Here is a 20,369-nt window from a genome sequence, read left to right as displayed (position 1 = left end):
AAAAGCAGCTCTGTTGTCTGTAAGATGAAAGCCATGCAGAATAAAATTATAATGACGACTAAGAAAGTAACTTTGCTAAACGATTTATACAGTGTGAGCTGTAGTCTCATTAAACCAAACTATCTGTACTTTATTTAAATTCATTAAGCATGACTAAGATGTAAAAGGAGAACTATAAGTGACTCAAAATAAGTTAAAAATAAAAACTGCAGTTTTCATTTCTTTTCAGCTCACATGAATCAAAACTTTATTTATTCTACTACAGTAATACATCTTATACACTTTAAAATCAGAGTAAGAGAGGCAAAAATTAAGAACAAACCAGACTTTTCTGATCTTTTTTTATTTAAAATTTTTTATCTTTAAGTTAATAATAATGCACATTTGTTTGCATTATTTGAACTAATTTACAAAATAATTTCACCCAAAAAAAGGAGGAATTGGTACTTTTGTAGAGCTCTGTGTCAAAATGTTTAAGAAATATATACTTATATTTAATATGGTATATCCTTTATTCCATGCATAAAGTGTCTAATGTTTAGTTTTAAAATTTTTTTATAATTACATAGAAATTGCATGCTGGCCTAAACATATTTTTTGTTAAAATGCATTTGTTGGATAATTGATGGAAGCTCATGCCCAGCTGTGTTTTAAGTCAGGGCAAGTTTTAAATTAGGGAAAGAGGGGCAGGAAGAGCAGCATTTAGCAGACAAAAAAAAAACAAAAACAAATGAAAACTATTTAAATAGTTATTTATAAGAAAATAATTAAGATAAACAAGTCTTACCAGAATGTAAATATATCTTTCCATTTTTGGATTGCGGACTCAAACGTGAAGAAAATTGGTTTAAAAAGACAAATTGGTCCTATTATTCATAACAGCCAATTGGGTATTTATTTATTTATTCTTTAAGTTTTGCAGTTTAATTCATTTTTGCACATTATGTCAATCATGAGAAGCACGCCCACACTCTGATGCTACCACCACCATGCTTCCCCTCGTTGACGATGTAACATTTAGCTTTTTATTTTACTATTTTCCATTTCCTGCCGCTATAAAATTGTTTTGTCATGACATAGAAATGGCATCCTGGCCTAAATGTAATTTTTGTTATTTTGCATTTGTTGGGTAATTGATGGAAGCTCATGTCCAGTTTTGTTTTAAAATCAGGGCAAGTTTTAGATCGGGGAAAGAGCGGTGGGAAGTCCAGCAAAAGCAGCATTTAGCAGACAAAAATAAATTACAACTCTTTAAATGGCGATTTATAAGAAAATTATTAAGATAAACAAGTTTGGCCACAAAGTAAATATATCTTTGCATTTATGGATTCTGAACTCAAATGTGAAGAGAAGTGGTTTTAAAAAAAAAACGATTTGGTCTTTTTAATCATAATGGCCGATTGTTTACTTACTTATTCTTTAAGTTTTGCAATTTAATTCCTTTTTGCACATTATGTCATTCAAGAGAAGCACGCCCACACTCTGATGCTACCACCACCATGCTTCCCGTCTTTGACGATGTAACATTTTGCTTTTTATTTATTTCGGACTATAAGCCGCAAATGAATATAAGCCGCATAAGCTAAATTGCATGATTTGTACATATACAAGCCGCACCGGACTATAAGCCGCAGGTTTTTTAAGTTTAATTACCATATGGTACGTGCACAGAGAGGACTGTCCGGAAAGAGGCAACTGTTTGGGGAAGCTCCTATTTATTAACATTTTAACACAATTGAATTGAGACAATTCTTCCTGCTGGCGTCTCCAACGTCTCACCATTGACCCGTTGATTCCATTTCCTTCGTTTATTGCCAAATTGACTTTCTTTAACTTACAAGCTGCATCATATGCATTTCAAGGTTTGTTTTCCATAATGAGGGTGTCACACAAACTGTCTTGCGCTCGCAATGTCCGTCTTTCTCGGAGTCTGCTTCCGGAGGACATCCGCATTCCCGCGCGCGCGGCTTATAGTCTGAAAATTACGGTATTTTCCATTTCCTGTCGAGGGGCTATAAACTGCTGATTTGGTTTATATTTTATATTTTTTTTCCTGCATATTTTACTATTTTTTTCATTTCTTGTTACACCTCATTGGTTACATAGGTATTCAAAGCATAGATTTATCAAAAAGGCATTATAAGAAAAACGTAGTGTTGGAAGCGGTGAACTGTAGGGCTGCTCAAATTAAAGGGACGCATTGTTTTTTTTCCAAACTGAATAAATTATCATTTCAAATAATCATTTAATTCTAGCAGCCCTACATTAGCTTCATATGTCGCTCTTTCCTCTAAACTTCGCAGCAGCTGACCCAAGATAAAGAAGGAGTAAAGCCATGTGCATGTTGGCCCCATCCCAGCTGACCAGCCCACACGGAAACAATGGATTCAGACTTATCCATAAAACCCAATTTGGTTAATCCAGAAACTTAAAGGGAAGCATTGCAAAACAAACTAACTAGAGTTCCCCTATGATTCCTATTTTAACATCACCATAATTTTATTGGTTTTCTGAAAATGCTCAGAGCTACATGTCACTTTGCCAGAGGTCTGAGGAAGAGTTCTTGTATTTGCTTAGTATCTCCAAGCAAGCAGAGCCAGATAAGAGCATTGAACTTCCTTGCCTGGGGCTATTGTGTATGAACTGCTGCAGAGTGGTTGATAGGCTTAGCGTGGTTTCTGAAGAGGAGGAAAGCCACGGGGGGACTTAGTGATTAGCGTCATGAATGGACAGAGATACAACGGTCTTCATCAGACACGAAACCAACGCTGGTGCGAAAAAAACACTGTTGTTGTTTTGGATAATACTGTAATTAAAAATTGGAGCAAATATTTGAAGCTGTGCACTAATGAATTAATTTAATCCAGCGGGGAAGTATTTCATAAAATGCTTCTGCATGTTCCTTTCAGAGCTGTTTCCTTCAGTAAGGATGTTTAAGGCCAATAAAATCTCTTTCTAAACACGCTAAATCAGTCCAGACGTAGGCGTCCAAGGGCGTACTTTAAAGGGGGGGTGCTATGACCTCTAATAATATCAGATTATTATGAATTTATAAAAGTATTTTGGATAAATTGTTGAGTTATGCTTTATCTTTATTTAGCAGTAAAATAGCATGTTTGGTGATGTAACTTGTGTCTCCTGCCATAAACTTACTGTACTTTTGACACAGTGGCTAATGAGAGTGGTTCTGGAATGCTTTTAAAAACATAAAAAGAGAATTGTCATGAAAGATATGGAAGCAAATTGTTACCATATTTCCAATGGAAAAGCATTTTTAGAAATGCTTTTCATTTTAAGAATGTGGCTGCTTTACTTGACTCATAAATAAAATTAGTAATTAGGGCTGCAACTAACGATTATTTAAAAAATCCATGAATCGGCCGATTATTTTTTCGATTAATCGATGAATCGGACAAAAAATATTTTTTATATTAACCTCTTTATTCCAAAATAAACATTTTAGTCAGAACAAACAATCACACAAGTACAGGTTGCTCATTAACTGTACTGGTGCAATATGAAAAATAAATGTTTGTGTTAAAACTACGCAAACTTACATGAGAAATGTAGCTGTACATCCACAAAATATAGGCTACTTTGTTTCATAAAGCACAAAAAAAGACATTTTTGTTTTTAAAAGCCCCTAAGGGGTTCAAACAATAGGCCCCCCCATTTCAACAAATTAGTTTTTTTTAGACTAGAAGAGTTCTGCCTTTTAAGACAGGAAAGTATAGCAGTTAAAGTTGCTACTTGAGAAAATACTGAACCATAGAGATAAAAATAGCCCTGTGATTCAAATTATACATTGTATTTGGAATAAAAATGAGAAAAATGAAAAAAAGAGAACTAGGGGTGCTAAAAAACACATCCTCCAAAGACAGATATTTACATGGGAATGTGGCAGATAATTAATTGACATATTACTGATCTTGCTGGATTTTATTCTGCTTTACTTCCATAAATTGCAGGATCTTCTTTACTTTATCTTTGCCAGAAGATTTAAACTTTAAAAGCCTTGCCCTCATAATTTGCAAGTTAATTTATTTATAAAGAAAATATAAACGCTGCTTAAACTAATTCAAATGAAATTAAAAGTTAAATAAGTAGCCAACCTTATCACTGTCTGTAACCTACTAACACGGTAAGGAAAGCATGAGATGAGCTACCTGAGAAACTAACGTTACGTTTCCCCACTTTAAAACAAAACAAACATGGTGGTTCCGTGCCATGTTCATTTGTTTTGACAAAAGTTGCATGTTACGACTTTTTTCACTTTACAAAGCGCAGGCTATTTTAATTATTGTGATCAATTTGCGCCGTCAATCCCGGTGCATGCGCGCTTCATTTGCAGTCTGGACGCTGAGGCTCTGACTGCAGCGCTGAGAGGGACTCCTGCGGGAGGAGGGAGAATCGAGTTGGGATGGGGGAGGCGCCCCACGGCAGAGTAGGAACGATGCATGCTTTCACGGAAGAGTCTCCAAAAGCCGCCAGTGACACCGTAAAACTTCGCCAGATTTGTCGCTAGTCGCTTTTTTGAAAAATAGTCGCTGGAGGGGTCTGAAAAGTCGCTGAGTTGGCAACACTGCACCTGCGGCGCTGACTCGCTCTGCCATATTTTTTCTTCTTCCCCCGCTTCAGTCAAGTGGATGTGATGACGGCGGCCGCGGATGACGCATTAATCGCGCAACACAACTAATCGATGATAAAATTCGTTGCCAACGCTTTTAAAAATCGATTTTTATCGATTTTATCGATTCGTTGTTGTAGCCCTATTAGTAATCAATCATCCTAATTGCATTTTAATTTTCTTCTTCAAGACTGCTCATCCTTTTACTTCATTAAAATGAAAAAAAAAAAAATGAGATTTATTTTTCAAATTCATACCAAAATTCAATTTGAAATGTAAAATTTGAAAAAGAAAAAGCATTTCTGGAAATGCTTTTCCAATTTAAGAATGTGGCTGCATTATTTGACTCATGAATGAAATTAGTAATCAATCATCCGATCTGCATTTGCATTTTCTTCTTTAAGACTGCACATTTTATGCCATAATCAAAGAGAAAACATTTTCATTTCAAATTGAATTTTGGTATGTATTCGTTAGGGTACATTTTGAAAAATAAATCTCAAATGTCTTTTTCTTTTTCATTTTAATGAAGTAAAAGGATGAGCAGTCTTGAAGAAGAAAATTAAAATGCAAATAGGATTATTGATTACTAATTTCATTTATGAGTCAAACAATGCAGCCACATTCTTAAAATGAAAAAGCATTTCTGAAAATGCTTTTTCAATTGAAATATGGTAACGATTTGCTTCCATAGAAAGAAGACAGAACAGTTAAACTGAAAAAAAATAAATAAATTTACAGCAAAAAACGAATGAATTTGACATTGAGTATAATAATAAGCAAAAATACTGGTTTGTAATCAGTGAGGTGATTTTTGTTCCCAGTTTATATAAAGGAATTATTTTAACTATTTTCATCATGTCCAAAATAAATCATGGAAGAATTACAACACGGTGCTGAATCCCTTCAACTATCTGCTTCACTAATTCCATTTCAATTCCCTGTTAGTCAGAGGACCTTTTGCTTTTACATTTTTGAAGAACATCAAGTAATCATTTTTGTGCTAAAGGTAGGGATGCACGATATTGGGATTTTGTCCGATATCCGATATGCCGATATTTTAAAACTCATGCAGCCGATAACCGATATCGATACCGATGTTAAAGCTGGACAAAAATAAGTAGTCATTGAAAATAGCAGTTTTGTTATCCATTTCTGACACTTTGAAAAATAATATACTCAAATATATTTTCATACGCTGATATCAAATTGATTTTTAAAAACGTGGTATCGATCTATTTTACTTTCAAAATCTCATGAAATTTCATCGTTCCGTTACAAACTCTCGTTACATTTTGCAAATTCTTGTGAGATTTTGTTAGTAAAATAGATCGATACCGCGTCAGTATATCAACATATAAAAATATGGCAAAATTTCGTAAATTTTCGGGGGTTTTCGTAGCATAACGATGACATATAGCAATATTTCATTAGTAAAAGAGATTGATATGGTGTTTTTAAATGGCAATATATCAGCATATGAAGATATTGAAGTTTTTAAGTCTGTAAAAAAGAAGTTTTTGAGGAAGAAGAAGAAGTAGTATTTTTTTTATTTTATTTTTTTAGACTTTAGAAACTCAGAAGCTGATCAAATATCGGGTTAAATATCGGTGGGGTGGCCGATGTCCGATATTCATTTTTAAGGCCGATACAGGCCGATACCGATAGGGGGCCAATTATATCGTGCATCCCTAGCTAAAGGATGGAGAAACCCAAACCTAGGATTTTGATCTATTTTGCTGCAATATTTTTAGATAACTCAGGTCCTAGAGTTACAAAAAATGTACTGAATCTATCAACAATTTGATCGTATCATGAGCTCAGCTCCCTCACCAAGACATATTATAGATACTCAGACTAATCTGTGCTATTTTTATAATTCCATTCAAGAAATAACATTTTTGAAAGTTATATTCATATAAATAACAGTAATAATTCTTTTTACATATTATTAGAATATGTAAATCATCACCAAAGCAGTAAGAAAGTGTTGTGAAGGGGTTGATCTGAAACTGAGGTAGTCCATGATAATCCTGTATTTTTACCAGGGCTGAAACAATTAATCGGATTAATCACGATTATTTTATTCTTGAAACAATTCTAAAATTTACTTTATCTAATCTCTAAAACATGCCTTTAGCTGACAGAGCAACCCACTTACAGTTGTGGCTATACTAAAATTGCAAAAAAAAAAAAGTATAAATATTTTGCATTTAAGATAAAAAAAAAAAAACATTTTTGTCTGTCGTTATGCTCTATACAGAACTCCTCAAGTGGAAAGTTTAAGTTTCACCTGGTTTAATTCTGTAAAATATCGTCTTTAAGGAACCCTTTCCTATCCGATTATTAATAGAAAAAATATTTGATGGATGAATCAATTAACAAAATAGCCGTTACACTGCAAAAACAATCTGAAATAAAGTAAAAATTTCTTAAATCAAGTGTATTTACCCTTAATTTGAGCAGGTAAATAAGATAGTTTGCCAATGGGATGAGTATTTTTACACTTATAATAAGTTAATTAGATAATATGCACTTGAAATAAGACAATGCAATTGATTTTTTTTTTTTGAAATGTAAATGGTCTTGTTCCATTGGCAAAGTGTCTCATTTATCTCCTCAAATCAGGATAAAATGCACTTATTTTAAGAAAAAATGACTTATTTAGATTTACATTTTTTGCAGTGTAGTTGCAGTCCTAACTCCTGACTTTCACAGCCAGCTCTATAGATAACACCTAAATTGCAAAACCAAAATTCATTCTGTCACTGAAGAATGAGAGAATGGGATGATTTTAACTGATAAAGCTGCCAACATTCTCGCCACACAATAAAAAAAAAATTAATGAATAAATAAAAAAGAAAAATCTACTGAATTTAACTCTAGCCCCAAATCATGATTGAATCATGAAACCATAAACAATTCTTACTGCTATAAACAAGATAAATTCGATTATTATGTTGTGAAAAGAAGATCCTAATTACACCTTAGTGTCAGTTAATAAAACAGCTTAGGTTCCACAACAAACAAGTTGAAATAAGGATCTTTGAAGTTGTACTCAATATATTTTCTCATCACTAGTCGTTTCAGACATTTGACCCGAGTCAGAAAACAGCCGAGTTCATTTTGGACCTTTGAACATGAAGTGGAGAAGCCCTGGTCAGGTCAGTTAACCAGTAGGGAATTAAATAAGATTTCATGATGGTAAAACTATCAATGTTTTTTATTAATTACAACAACGACGGCCCTTAATGCATTTAGACGGCCATGAAAGAGTCCACGAACGCAGAATGTCAAGCTTTCATGTCAGGGTTTGCTTTCAAAGCTGAGGACGAGAATAGAACAGATCAATGAGGTACCTCCATCAAGCGCGCAGGAGGAGGGAGATTGAAAGAGACTGTAGGTATGGAGAATGGGTGCTCAAGATGACATTTGGAGCTGGAAAATTGAGTTTCTGCCAACAACTAGACTCGCCCACTTACATCAGTCGCAAAACAGGTTCAATCGTCAAAAGTGATTGTCGACAACAGCATGTTTTGTTCACGTCTGGGGAAATAACAGTGCACATTACGCCGGCGTGCTCGCCAACTTGCTTTCAATGAAGCAGACGAACGTCGACCGAGATGAGAGATGAATCTGTTTCCTGATGAATTATGCATTGTTCCACTTCTGCCTGTGCACCACCGACCGTTCAGATTCAGTCTAGAACTTCTTTGTCCACTGTGAATTAGCAGCAACCCTTTATAATCTCCTTTCATCTCGTCCACAGACAACTCGTACAGAACAGGCATGCCTTTAGCATGCAAATGAGTAAAGAGTGAAAGAAAAGCAATGACATGTTCCAGAAATTAAGGGTTCTGGCATTATTTCTGTCTTCTTCTCATGTAGTTTTATGTGGAAATTTAAAAATACCACCAAGCTTTGCAAACAAAATGAAACTTGTGAATCATAGTACCTCATTTTAATAACATGTAAATATGATGAGAGAAAAAAAACAGTTGTGCGATCTAACGTGCTCGTGAAACATCATCAGGCTCAGCCCTAGTACTGTTCCAATTCACAAGAACACAAGACCGAGAACGGAAGAAGTTCCCGGATGTTGTTCTCGCACCTTCCTCATTATCCAGCATGCATCAGAGCAGAATTTTCCATTCTCTGGACTGATAGCTGTCCCAGCATGCACTGTGGCAGCAGCAGCTTCCAGGTTAGCGCTCACCGAGCTCAGAGTATTAAGTTAAAAGTTCTCTTTTCTGTTGCTGTTGTTCTATAAAAGTTTGTTTTAAGATAATTTGCGGCGAGAACATTATACGTTTAAGTGTCACTATATGGCCCGTTTACCGATTTAATGCGTAATTTTAAAATAAAGTTCCAATGTTGAGAGGACCCTGGCTAACCGCTGCCAATGATAATTTTAGCCCGTCTGCAGCGGCCCTCTCTCTGCATAGTGTGAAGTACAGCTGGGTCTAATGGCGATTTTTTTGTTTTATTTGGAAAAATGACCCAGACCTTCACTGTCAGGATCTAGAGCTGCAATGTTAGGAGGACCCAGAGCTGCAATGTCAGGAGGACCCAGAGCTGCAATGTCAGGAGGACCCAGAGCTGCACTGTCAGGAGCAACCAGAGCTGCACTGTCAGCTGCACTGTCAGCTGCACTGTATTTGGAAAAATTACCTAGACCTGCACTGCCAGGATCTAGAGCTGCAATGTCAGGAGGACCTAGAGCTGCACTGTCAGGAGCACCCAGAGCTGCACTGTCAGGAGGATCCAGAGCTGCACTGTCAGGGCCCAGAGCTGCACTGTCAGGAGGACCTAGAGCTGCACTGTCAGGAGCACCCAGAGCTGCACTGTCAGGAGGATCCAGAGCTGCAATGTCAGGAGGATCCAGAGCTGCACTGTCAGGAGCACCCAAAGCTGCACTGTCAGGAGCACCCAGAGCTAGACTGTCAGGGGGATCTAAAGCTACACTGTCAGGAGGATCCAGAGCTGCACTGTAAGGAGGACTCAGAGCTGCACTGTCAGGAGGACTCAGAGCTGCACTGCCAGGATGATTCAGAGCTGCAGAGCTGCACTGTCAGGGCCCAGAGCTGCACTGTCAGGGCCCAGAGCTGCACTGTCAGGGCCCAGAGCTGCACTGTCAGGGCCCAGAGCTGCACTGTCAGGGCCCAGAGCTGCACTGTCAGGGCCCAGAGCTGTACTGTCAGGGCCCAGAGCTGCACTGTCAGGGCCCAGAGCTGCACTGTCAGGGCCCAGAGCTGCACTGTCAGGGCCCAGAGCTGCACTGTCAGGGCCCAGAGCTGCACTGTCAGGGCCCAGAGCTGCACTGTCAGGAGGATCCAGAGCTGCACTGTCAGGGCCCAGAGCTGCACTGTCAGGAGGATCCAGAGCTGCACTGTCAGGAGGATCCAGAGCTGCACTGTCAGGAGGATCCAGAGCTGCACTGTCAGGAGCACCCAAAGCTGCACTGTCAGGAGCACCCAGAGCTAGACTGTCAAGAGGATCTAAAGCTACACTGTCAAGAGGATCCAGAGCTGCACTGTAAGGAGGACTCAGAGCTGCACTGTAAGGAGGACTCAGAGCTGCACTGTCAGAAGGACTCAGAGCTGCACTGCCAGGAGGACTCAGAGCTGCACTGCCAGGAGGACTCAGAGCTGCAGAGCTGCACTGTCAGGGCCCAGAGCTGCACTGTCAGGGCCCAGAGCTGCACTGTCAGGGCCCAGAGCTGCACTGTCAGGGCCCAGAGCTGCACTGTCAGGGCCCAGAGCTGCACTGTCAGGGCCCAGAGCTGCACTGTCAGGAGGATCCAGAGCTGCACTGTCAGGGCCCAGAGCTGCACTGTCAGGAGGATCCAGAGCTGCAATGTCAGGAGGATCCAGAGCTGCAATGTCAGGAGGATCCAGAGCTGCACTGTCAGGAGCACCCAAAGCTGCACTGTCAGGAGCACCCAGAGCTAGACTGTCAAGAGGATCTAAAGCTACACTCTCAAGAGGATCCAGAGCTGCACTGTAAGGAGGACTCAGAGCTGCACTGTCAGGAGGATTCAGAGCTGCACTGCCAGGAGGACTCAGAGCTGCACTGCCAGGAGGACTCAGAGCTGCACTGCCAGGAGGACTCAGAGCTGCAGAGCTGCACTGTCAGGGCCCAGAGCTGCACTGTCAGGGCCCAGAGCTGCACTGTCAGGGCCCAGAGCTGCACTGTCAGGGCCCAGAGATGCACTGTCAGGGCCCAGAGCTGCACTGTCAGGGCCCAGAGCTGCACTGTCAGGGCCCAGAGCTGCACTGTCAGGATCCAGAGCTGCACTGTCAGGAACCAGAGCTGCACTGTCAGGAACCAGGGCTGCACTGTCAGGACCACAGCTGCACTGTCAGGTCTCCTGCGCTGTTAGAACCAGAAGTTTATTTAGAGACTTTCAAAGTAAAAGCGAAGTTGATTCGAAGCCTTTCTATAGTAAAAGCTTGCATCGATAAACTCCCCATGAAGCTAGCTTCCTTTCACAAACAAGTGTTGTTATGCTGGAAACTTATGAAAACGCATAATTTTACTCCCCACCAAACTCCTATCTGAAATAATAGATATGTGCTATGTCTCTGTATTTGGATCACTGGATGGAAAAGGACATTTGGTCTATATATTTGGTCTAAACGACAATGGAGGTTGGCTTTCCTATGAGGATTTTTGCTTACTATATAATTTAAACAGCTCCTATGCTCAGTTTAACACTGTCACAAACTCTAATCTGGCAGAAAACACATACCGCTTGCTATTCCGAAAGGCTGGAAAACAACTTCCGGAATAAACTTCTGGTCCTGACAGTGCTAGAGACCGCATTTTGCAGGTCTGCAATGACGGGTCAGACAGTGCAGGTCTGGGTTCTGACAATTCAGCTCTTGATCCTGACAGTCCAGACTCTCTAGCCCCCTCTATGAATTGAATTAATGGAGGAAAACGCAAACATTTTTCCCATCCACAAAAGCACAAATACCATCTTTTGGTTTCTTGCCTTCCTTTTTGAAAAAAGAAATAGAGGGCAGTTGGCGTAGCCTTGTTTTGTATTCAGCCTGCCGCTTCTGATCGACATCATACGCGTCGCTGCATTTCATTGGCTCTAAACCTTTTTGCATTCGATGCTAACCCATCAAATCTCTCGAAAATTTATCTTGCCAGGTAAGCATTTACTAACAAATTAAGCAAAAACAAAGCTTAAAAGACAAACTATCGAATAGTACGCCAGCAGGACGCCACAATTTGTCATAACTGGTGCAGAAAAAAAATCAAAATAAAATAAAATACATGACCATGTCACTTTAAGGGACGGTCTGGCTCGTTTTAGCAAGACAAAGAAAAGTTCTGGAAACAATCTGCATGCTGTAATAGTCCTCATGTGAACAGATGCAACTAAAATCATGGGGAAATTGAAACAACAACTTAAAAAGATATAAACTGAACATCTAAAGCTCACCTTAATTTAAAATAACTTTTTTTTTTATATATATATATACTTTAAACATTTCTTAAAGTTTATGTAATGTTTAGATTATAGGCAAAAGGGACTGTATGAAAAAAAAAAACTTCTTTCTCATCAGGTCTTTTACAAAGAAATCAGACGATGCAAAAAAAGTTGTTTTTTTATTTATAAACAAAATAATGAAACAATAATAAAGCGGTTGAAAACTTCGTTTCTCACTATAATTGAAGGCCAATAAGTTACATTCAAAACCTAAAATTGGCCAGTTTGATTACAGAATCAAGAATCTGTTTTTGTCCATGATTCTAAATTGTCATTACATTGACAATTTAGGATTATATAACTTCTATACTACTTCTATCTATATTCTTCAATCTTTATCTTATTCAGATCAGATTGAAGAAGGCAGTTGCTGTACACCTACCCCCCCCCCACCAAGACATCTGTAATACAGCCCATAATGTCAGCATTAATCTCATGCTATGAATAAACAATTCAATTATTTTTTATAATCCAAACTTTATAGAGCCATCTACACATTGAAACAAAAAGTAATAAATTAGCATGCCTGGAAAGGGCAATGACAGCCTGAGGATTTCTGTTTTTATAGGTCTGGTCACAGTGTGGGAAGGGGAGCGTAGGACTCAGAGTAAACATCTTAAATTACCTGCTCTCCCATTTCAGCCCAAAACCTGATTCCTGTCAGACTCCGTTGACATTTGATTGAAAGCGAAGACAAGACCAAGAGAAACAGAGACCAAACCTGCAGTTTAGCAAAGCAACTTACCTCTGATGGCAGTTTGATGACAACAAATAAATGTCCATTAGATCTCAGCGAGAAACCCACACTGCGTCAATCATTGGGTTCCGGTGGCTGAGAATAATCTGCCTCCAGTTTATTCCTAAACTATTCAACAACGTGGACCTTCAGAGAAAAAATCCTGAAAAGAACCTGCTCTATTTTTGTTTTAATAGTGTCCTGTCTTAGCCTCGTGAGACCATCCTGATCTCGCGAGCTTTCATGGTTTCACTCGCAGATCAGACTGGAGACTCTCCGTTAAAAAAAATTTGGAGCCGTTCACCAAACGAACGTCCAATCAGTGTTGGCTTTGAAGCGGGTTGAGGTGTGACGCAACGAGAAGCGCGACAGTTCAGTCTAAAGAACATGGCTGCTTCAGCCGATGAAACTAGCGTTAGCGTGGCTATCGAGCAAGTTTTATCGGAATTAAAGAGTATTTCTTCACTGAAAGAAGAGCAAAACACTGCTCTGGAGGCTTTTCTCAGAGGAAAAGATGTTTTAGCTCTTCTCCCGACTGCTTTCGGCAAGAGTTTGATCTATCAATTGGCTCCTCTTTGTCGTCGCTCTGTTAGTACGTCATGTGCTTCGTTGATCTGATTGGTTTATTTGGCCCGTCTATCACCAACATAGGCCAATCAGCTAACCAGTATTTTCGCCCCTTCCCAAAATTACTTCTACGGAAGGTTTCCAGATGGATATGCGGAGCAAATCCATCTGGCGGAGTCAGGTTTTTTCTGATCCCAAAAATGAGCCCAATTGCTTTTGCTTTCACAAGTGGAGCAGTACGGCTATCGCCATAGTGTTCCGCTTGATTTATGCATACAAATAGCGTTATTATAATACATGCAGGGAGTATTACAGATTTTATGGACACTGCAATGTAAGTAGAACAGGAAAGGAAAAACAAAAAAAAGAAAGAGGAGATAAAAGGGAGATAACGATAAAACATCTTCAGTCTGCTTAATCACCTGTAAAGAGATGTAAAATACGAACAGCAAAACCAACAGATACTATCGCTGAAGTATAAGTGGTATTATTTAATCTGACATGTATACTGTGGTAGCTGAAGATAAGAATATGAGCTTTCTGTATGGAAGTGAATCTCTAAATACCTGGAGCCAAGCACCTGTAGTTGTTTGTGAAAGTGCACTTGTGCATGTAAAGTTTATCAAAAGGAGCACTGAGGCAAGCGCCGAGGGGCCCAAAATCCCAGGCCGAAGCCCCCAGGAGCCGCAGGGACCTGCTCTATTTTAATTGACTAAAAAAGCATTTAAGAGGTTTTAAATGACATAAAATATTTCAGTAAAGCATTTCAAATGTTAGTAAGTTCACTAGGCTTTTGTTTGACAGTTCTCCTAAAAATAAAAAGCTATAAAAATAGCAATATCTTGAACTTAAAAAAAAATTCTGATGCTGGATGCTTAAAACCTACAAATAATATGATCTGGATAAGGGACAGGGCAACTGAAAGGAATAAACGCCACCTTAAAAAAAGAAAAAACAGTTTTCGATAAACAGGTGTTATCATTTTGTAATTAAAGCCTACAGTTATGCTGGTGAAGATTCTCAGTCATCCAGATCATAGTAATTCAAATGTCAGGAATAGTGTTGAGTTTGAGTGTATAAAATAGTGTTGCGCCGATGCCATTTTTTGGCCCTGATACCGATACCCGATACCGATACCATAATAATGTAAAGTAATTGCCATCATGGCTTTGTCAATCTGCAGCCTACCTTTGTGAAGCAGGAAAAAATCTAATACAAAGTGAATCCAGTAGAACTTTTTATTGCCTACCAGGAGTGGGTGACAATAGTTGAATAAACTTATGGTTCTCAAAATGGTATCGGTGCCCTATTTGTTGGTACTCGCCGATACCGATACGACCATTTTAGGGCAGTATCGGGGCCCCGTCCGATACTGGTATCGGTGCAATACTAGTATAAAACCTCAAACTCAACGCTATCCCTGCCATTTGAATTGAAAAAGCTTCCTGGATGGGAAGCGAAACGTCTTCAACTTGGAAACAAAGTCCAGTGGATTGTTTTTTTTTACTTTGTTTGGAAAGTGTAGAGTTATAAATACAAAATACAATAAAGCAAAATATAAACTGGTCTAAAAATAAACCTTATAGACCAACGAGACTTAGGGCCTGATCTTCAAAGAGTTAAAATATGGGGCAATAAATTGCATGCACACTTCTGTCCCATCTGTCCCAACATTTCCACCTTTAGCAGTAAGACGCATAATCCTTTTAAAATGACTGGTCTGTTGCCACATTATGCTTGTAGTCCAATCATGTAAGGCAATAACACCTTAACCGCAGTCAGAACCTCTTTTAAAGTGCTTAGAACACTTAAAACAAAAACCCTTTGGGATTCATTCTTATCTTCTTATTTTTTAACCTCACAGCCGGAAGAAAAACATCTTATTCTATGGTTGGTTTAGGGGCATTTGATAACCCCGCCCACATTACAGTGGTTCTATTCTGTATTAAGTCTTCTGCATGCTAACCAGCATCATGACAACATTTGATTTTACATCCATATAAAACTATCTATTCTAGCTGATTTATATTAATCTGATCATGAAATTTAAACAAAATGTAAACAAGTTTGGGACACTAAATCAAAAGGAGCTTTTAGGAAGTAAGAGATTAGGGTTCAGGGGTGAGGCATGGGTAAAGCGGGCCACAAATAAACATCGGTCCTCAATGCAGCCTGTCGACTTCTGTTTCATCCCCCACATCCATTTCCTATCAGAATACCTTCAAATAAAGTCCCCATGTCAAAAAATATCTAAGCAGAAATGTTTGACGATTAAGGTCAAGAAAGGATGATTGTACAGCCAGGTTACAGGATCCTAGATTTTTTTAATTATTTTTAAAAAATTCAACCTTTCAGAATAATCCGTTTTCTAGGTGAAATATGGAGGCAAAATACACATTTTACATTTATTTACAAATTTTGCAGAACATGGAAATGATGCATCAAATCCTCTGGGCCTCCTTAAAAACATAATTTTAACCAGGTTGTATAGGAGGTAGAACTTCAATGCATTCATTGCATACAACTAGGACTATTTGGGAATGTTACTCTAAAGATGAATCGATTAGATTGATTTTAATATTTAATAGTGGATTTGACTTGAAACTGTTTTCTGAAAGGACCCTGACAGGACACTGAAATAGCCTCACCAGGTTCTCCGTTACATGGAACGGATTGTGACGCAATAGAATAAATAAAAAAATATATTAAAGCAATATAAAGCGAATGATACAGCATACTGTATATTTACAGAGATTCTAACAATAATCAATTTTTATAATAAATTTAAGCATCATGAAATGTTTAGATGTTATGCTTTTCTTTGACAGTCCTAAAGGTTAATTTTAATTTATTTCCTTTAAAGTTAGGTTTGAAAATATAGATAATTCCTTTTAAAACATGAATATCTTTCTATCTCCTCTTTCTTTCATCTTTTCTCTTTTTTTTCTTCTGTTTTTCTTATTCTGTTCTATTTACATTGCAGTGTCTATATAAACTGTAAAACTCCCTGCATAATTATAATAAAGCAGTTTATATGCATGAAACAAGTGGAACAATATGGCAATTACCATACTGCTACACTTGTGATAGTAAAATCTGTCTCTTTTTGGCATCAAGACAATTATTCTTATTGCCACATTGCCACACAGGACATTGTATCTAAAAAAAATGACTTTATTTTGAAAAACAAAACACCACCAGTTCCTGTCTGTTTTGCTGTGAAATTGGCTACTGTATGAGTCCAACTGATGTAAGTGGAGGAAAACTGAATATTGCAGCCCAGTGTTGCCAACTTAGCAAATTTGTCGCTTTATTTAGGGACTTCTCAGACCCCTTTAGCAACTTTCTCTTTCTTCTCTATGTTTCCACAGCAATCGCTTTCCCTGCTTCCCTAAGTGCCGTCTTCCAGGCACAGACAACTGCCTCGTCCTGAGGAGACCTGCTTCATTTCCTCATGGTTAATATATAACGCATGCTCAAAGCTATCGATTATTCTGCCCTGGATTACAAAGCAGGATGTAAACATAATCGAAATAGTTCATAATAAAAGTATTTTTTTTTTACTCTGAAACTGTTGCGCTAAAATAATTACCTGATTAACACACAGCTTGAATCGCTCATTCTCCTCATAATGCATGTGCCTCTAATTACTGACTTTTTGGTATAATTAGGTATATACAGTGTGGATTCAGGCAAGGTATAAAAAGTTATATATTATTTAATAAAGTCAGGTTACATATGTTGCATTTCCACTATTTTTTTTTATATAACAGCAAATTATTATAGTTTTAATCCAGATATGGGCTCCACCACAGTTGGGGAAAAAAATTCCTGGTGGAAACCCTGACTCTATCTGATCAACAATTCAAATCAAACAATCAATCTTTAATTATAAATAATTGTTCATAACTGGATAGGCAAAATAAATACAACATTGTAATCATAAGGAAGGGTAACATAAATAAAAAAAACTATATATATTGCAGACAGACACGCCAATAACTTCCATTATAGGCCCTAATAGGCGTGTCTGCACATTATAATTGGTAGCAGCAGCAACATGCAGCTCTGTTGTCTATGTGGGTGGCATGTTTGTCATAAAAATGTCAGCTTTGGTCAACCAAAGCTAATTAGGCTTCTATCAAATGCTAAGAGTGGAAAATCTTTAAAATCGTTCATATTTAATTCTTTAAAGTTTCTATTATCATCAATAAGATTAATTGACACCCAGGGATGTTATTACAGAGACACCACACATAGTTTTACAGCACAGTTAAAGCGCAAGTTGCACGGCTAGAAAACTGACTGGCTTTCTGTTGTTGTTTTTAAGGCTTTAGGTTTTGGGGGAAGGGCAGCAGCTGTTAGTTGGGTCCAGCTGTCGACAGCGGCTGGCAGAAACAGGAGGGGAGGAGATGATTTTCTACAAACCTGTGCAGACAAGCTCCCAAAGGAGTTTCCTCGTAAACTTTTATGCTTTCTTTTGAATTTAAATTATAGAGGGAACCCTGAATAAAATGTAAAATAAAAATCCTGCTAAATGTTACAGTCAAGATAAAAATTAGAGGGTTGGTTTAATTTTAAAATATATATATATATATTTATTACCTTCAAACTTTTTTTTCTTTTTTCTTCAGTCTTAAAAGGCACCTTTTGAAAGATGTGACCTTGCGCTCCTGTGTTTTTTTTTGTTTTGTTTGCTTTTATTGCACTGTGTCAGGAAGTGTGGACATTTACGGAAGAGGATTAGGGCCACTGAAAAAAAAAAAAAAAAAGTTAACTGATTTTTAAATTTTATTTCAGTTTAAGATAGGAAAAAAGTCAGAATTCTGAGATTAAAGTCCGAATTCTGAGATTAAAGTCCGAATTCTGAGATTAAAGTCAGAATTCTGACTTTAATCTCAGAATTAAGACTTTTGGGGAAAAAAATCTTTCATTCCTTTAGAGCAGGTGTTCCCAAAGTGTGGGGCGCGCCCCCCATGCCATTGCAGGGGGGGCGCGGGAAGTGGTATGGATGAATGAAGAAAAAAAAAACAAAAAACAGCGCCTGCTTGACTGAGCATAATGGACAGTTGTGACACTGCAACCCAGATTTGAGAAGATCTACAGCAAAAAGCAGGCTCACTACAGCCACTGAAAAGATGGGAGGATTAAAGTACAAAGAAAAAACTCTCAGGGAGCTGTTCAATGTTTTCACTCCATTTTGCACAGAGGCTTTTTTAATGTATAGATTATAGCAAACTTAAATATGGTTACAAATAAAAAAAAAGAAATATGTTTAAAATAACACAGACAACAAAGAATCCTCTTCTGATCTACAGTATAGAACTATTAAAAAGATACAGTTACACAAAAGTGTTCCTTAAGTGTGAAATAAACTTCAGTGGAGTTTGAAAACAAAATATGTGTATAGATTTATTATATCTGGTTGAACGATGTGTGTGCCCAGTTGATTCTTTTTTTTTTTTTTTTTTTGGGCGGGGGGGTGTGGAAATTTTATTGTAATCCAAAGGGGGTCCCAGAAGAAAATCTTTGGGAACCACTTCTTTAGAGACAGAATGAAAAGTCAGCTGAGTACAAAACAGAGAGGAAAACAACAAGAAAAGGGACAAGAAGAGAGGGACAAAACCTAGAACAGATAATGGATGTCTATTCTATTAAAATTTCTGTATAATGGGTGTTTTATGTGTCATCTTCTCAATTCAGAAGGGCCCCTGCCTATTTTTGCCTAGGACCCCCAATTTCCTAAATCCGCCCCTGCTTGTGTCTGACATAAAAGAGGATAGATTCTCTCTTTTCTGACTTTAAAATTAAAGGAGAGGCCAAATTTAGCTCTAAGACAAAATCATCAACAGTAAAACCTGATAGAATTCAGATGAAGGGTTCATTCAGTTCACAGTACAGACTGGATTTAATATTCCTCAAACTCAACATCACAGACAGTTTCATCTGTTGGTGCCTCCATTGTGCTATGGCGAAATAATTCTCCTTTTCTCTGTAAGTGATGATATTCCCTCCCTTTAGACTGCAGTAATTGTGCAGTTGTGTAACGAAATGCCACATGGTGTGAGCTACGTGCCGCCGTTTGGATTCAAGCTGTGACAAAAAAATGAAACCACAAGCCAAACACAAACAAGACAATCGTCACAGAATACAAAAATAAAAAGCAGCGACCAATGTTTCCCCAGCTGCATTCATCCCGAGCGAACGGCTCCCGAGTTTTTCAATGTGTCCAGCTTCAAAGCCATCAGCCTAACATGCTTTAATGAGCTGCATGACAATTAGGGCCGCTTGTAGCCATGAGCATAGGAGTCAGTAAACACAGTGAAGCTTTTTCTCTCAATCCTGCATCAGAGGGGGAAAATGTGCCCTGTGTGCTTGTTTCTTTGTTTGTCTCAGGGCTAAACATGATACACTATTTCTGCCAACAAGCCACTTCAAGGGCAGGTTAAGGTTACCCTGGGAATTCATACCGTTCACCCTGGATCCTCTCCCACTGTGTTTGTGCCGGATTAAGCAGCCCACAGACAATAAAATAATCCCTAAGTAGCTTCCTACTTTAATCTTAACATTGTTAGCTGGCATCTGTGACCAGAGCCATGATCAACAAAACCAGGATCAGGCCCAAGTCTGTAGAAGCAGAAACGATTTTTTTGGTCAAGTAAGGCGTCTCAGCCTTTTAATATTAAATCAAAGCTTTGCACAGCCACATAAACTCCATTTTTATTTCTCAAAAAAAGATATTCAATTTAGTTTATTTATATAGAGCCAATTCACAACACGTCATCTCAACAGTTCACCTAACATATACAGTCAAATTGATTCAAAGTTTTCTATCTAAGGAAAACCAGTTGATTGCATCGACTCATTGACTCGAATGCAATCCCTCACACTAAGCATGCTTGTAGCGACAGTGGAGAGGAAAACTCCCTTTGAAC

At 38.1% G+C, this 20,369-nt stretch overlaps 1 protein-coding gene across 1 annotated transcript; it reads left to right on the top strand.

The window, feature by feature from the left end:
* Positions 1–7,767: 7,767 nt before the first annotated feature.
* Positions 7,768–19,533, top strand: LOC119791078 (cadmium/zinc-transporting ATPase HMA2-like). Its single transcript, XM_038296928.1, has 5 exons — positions 7,768–7,791; positions 9,479–9,697; positions 10,072–10,290; positions 10,446–10,757; positions 19,456–19,533. The coding sequence occupies exons 1-5, from the start codon at positions 7,768–7,770 to the stop codon at positions 19,531–19,533; spliced, it is 852 nt and encodes a 283-aa protein (XP_038152856.1).
* Positions 19,534–20,369: the final 836 nt, after the last annotated feature.

Source organism: Cyprinodon tularosa, unplaced genomic scaffold, assembly GCF_016077235.1.
Source record: "Cyprinodon tularosa strain WSP-4 unplaced genomic scaffold, ASM1607723v1 ctg38, whole genome shotgun sequence".
In the NCBI taxonomy this organism is placed as follows: Eukaryota; Metazoa; Chordata; class Actinopteri; order Cyprinodontiformes; family Cyprinodontidae; genus Cyprinodon; species Cyprinodon tularosa.
This window is presented reverse-complemented; position numbering and strand designations above follow the sequence as displayed.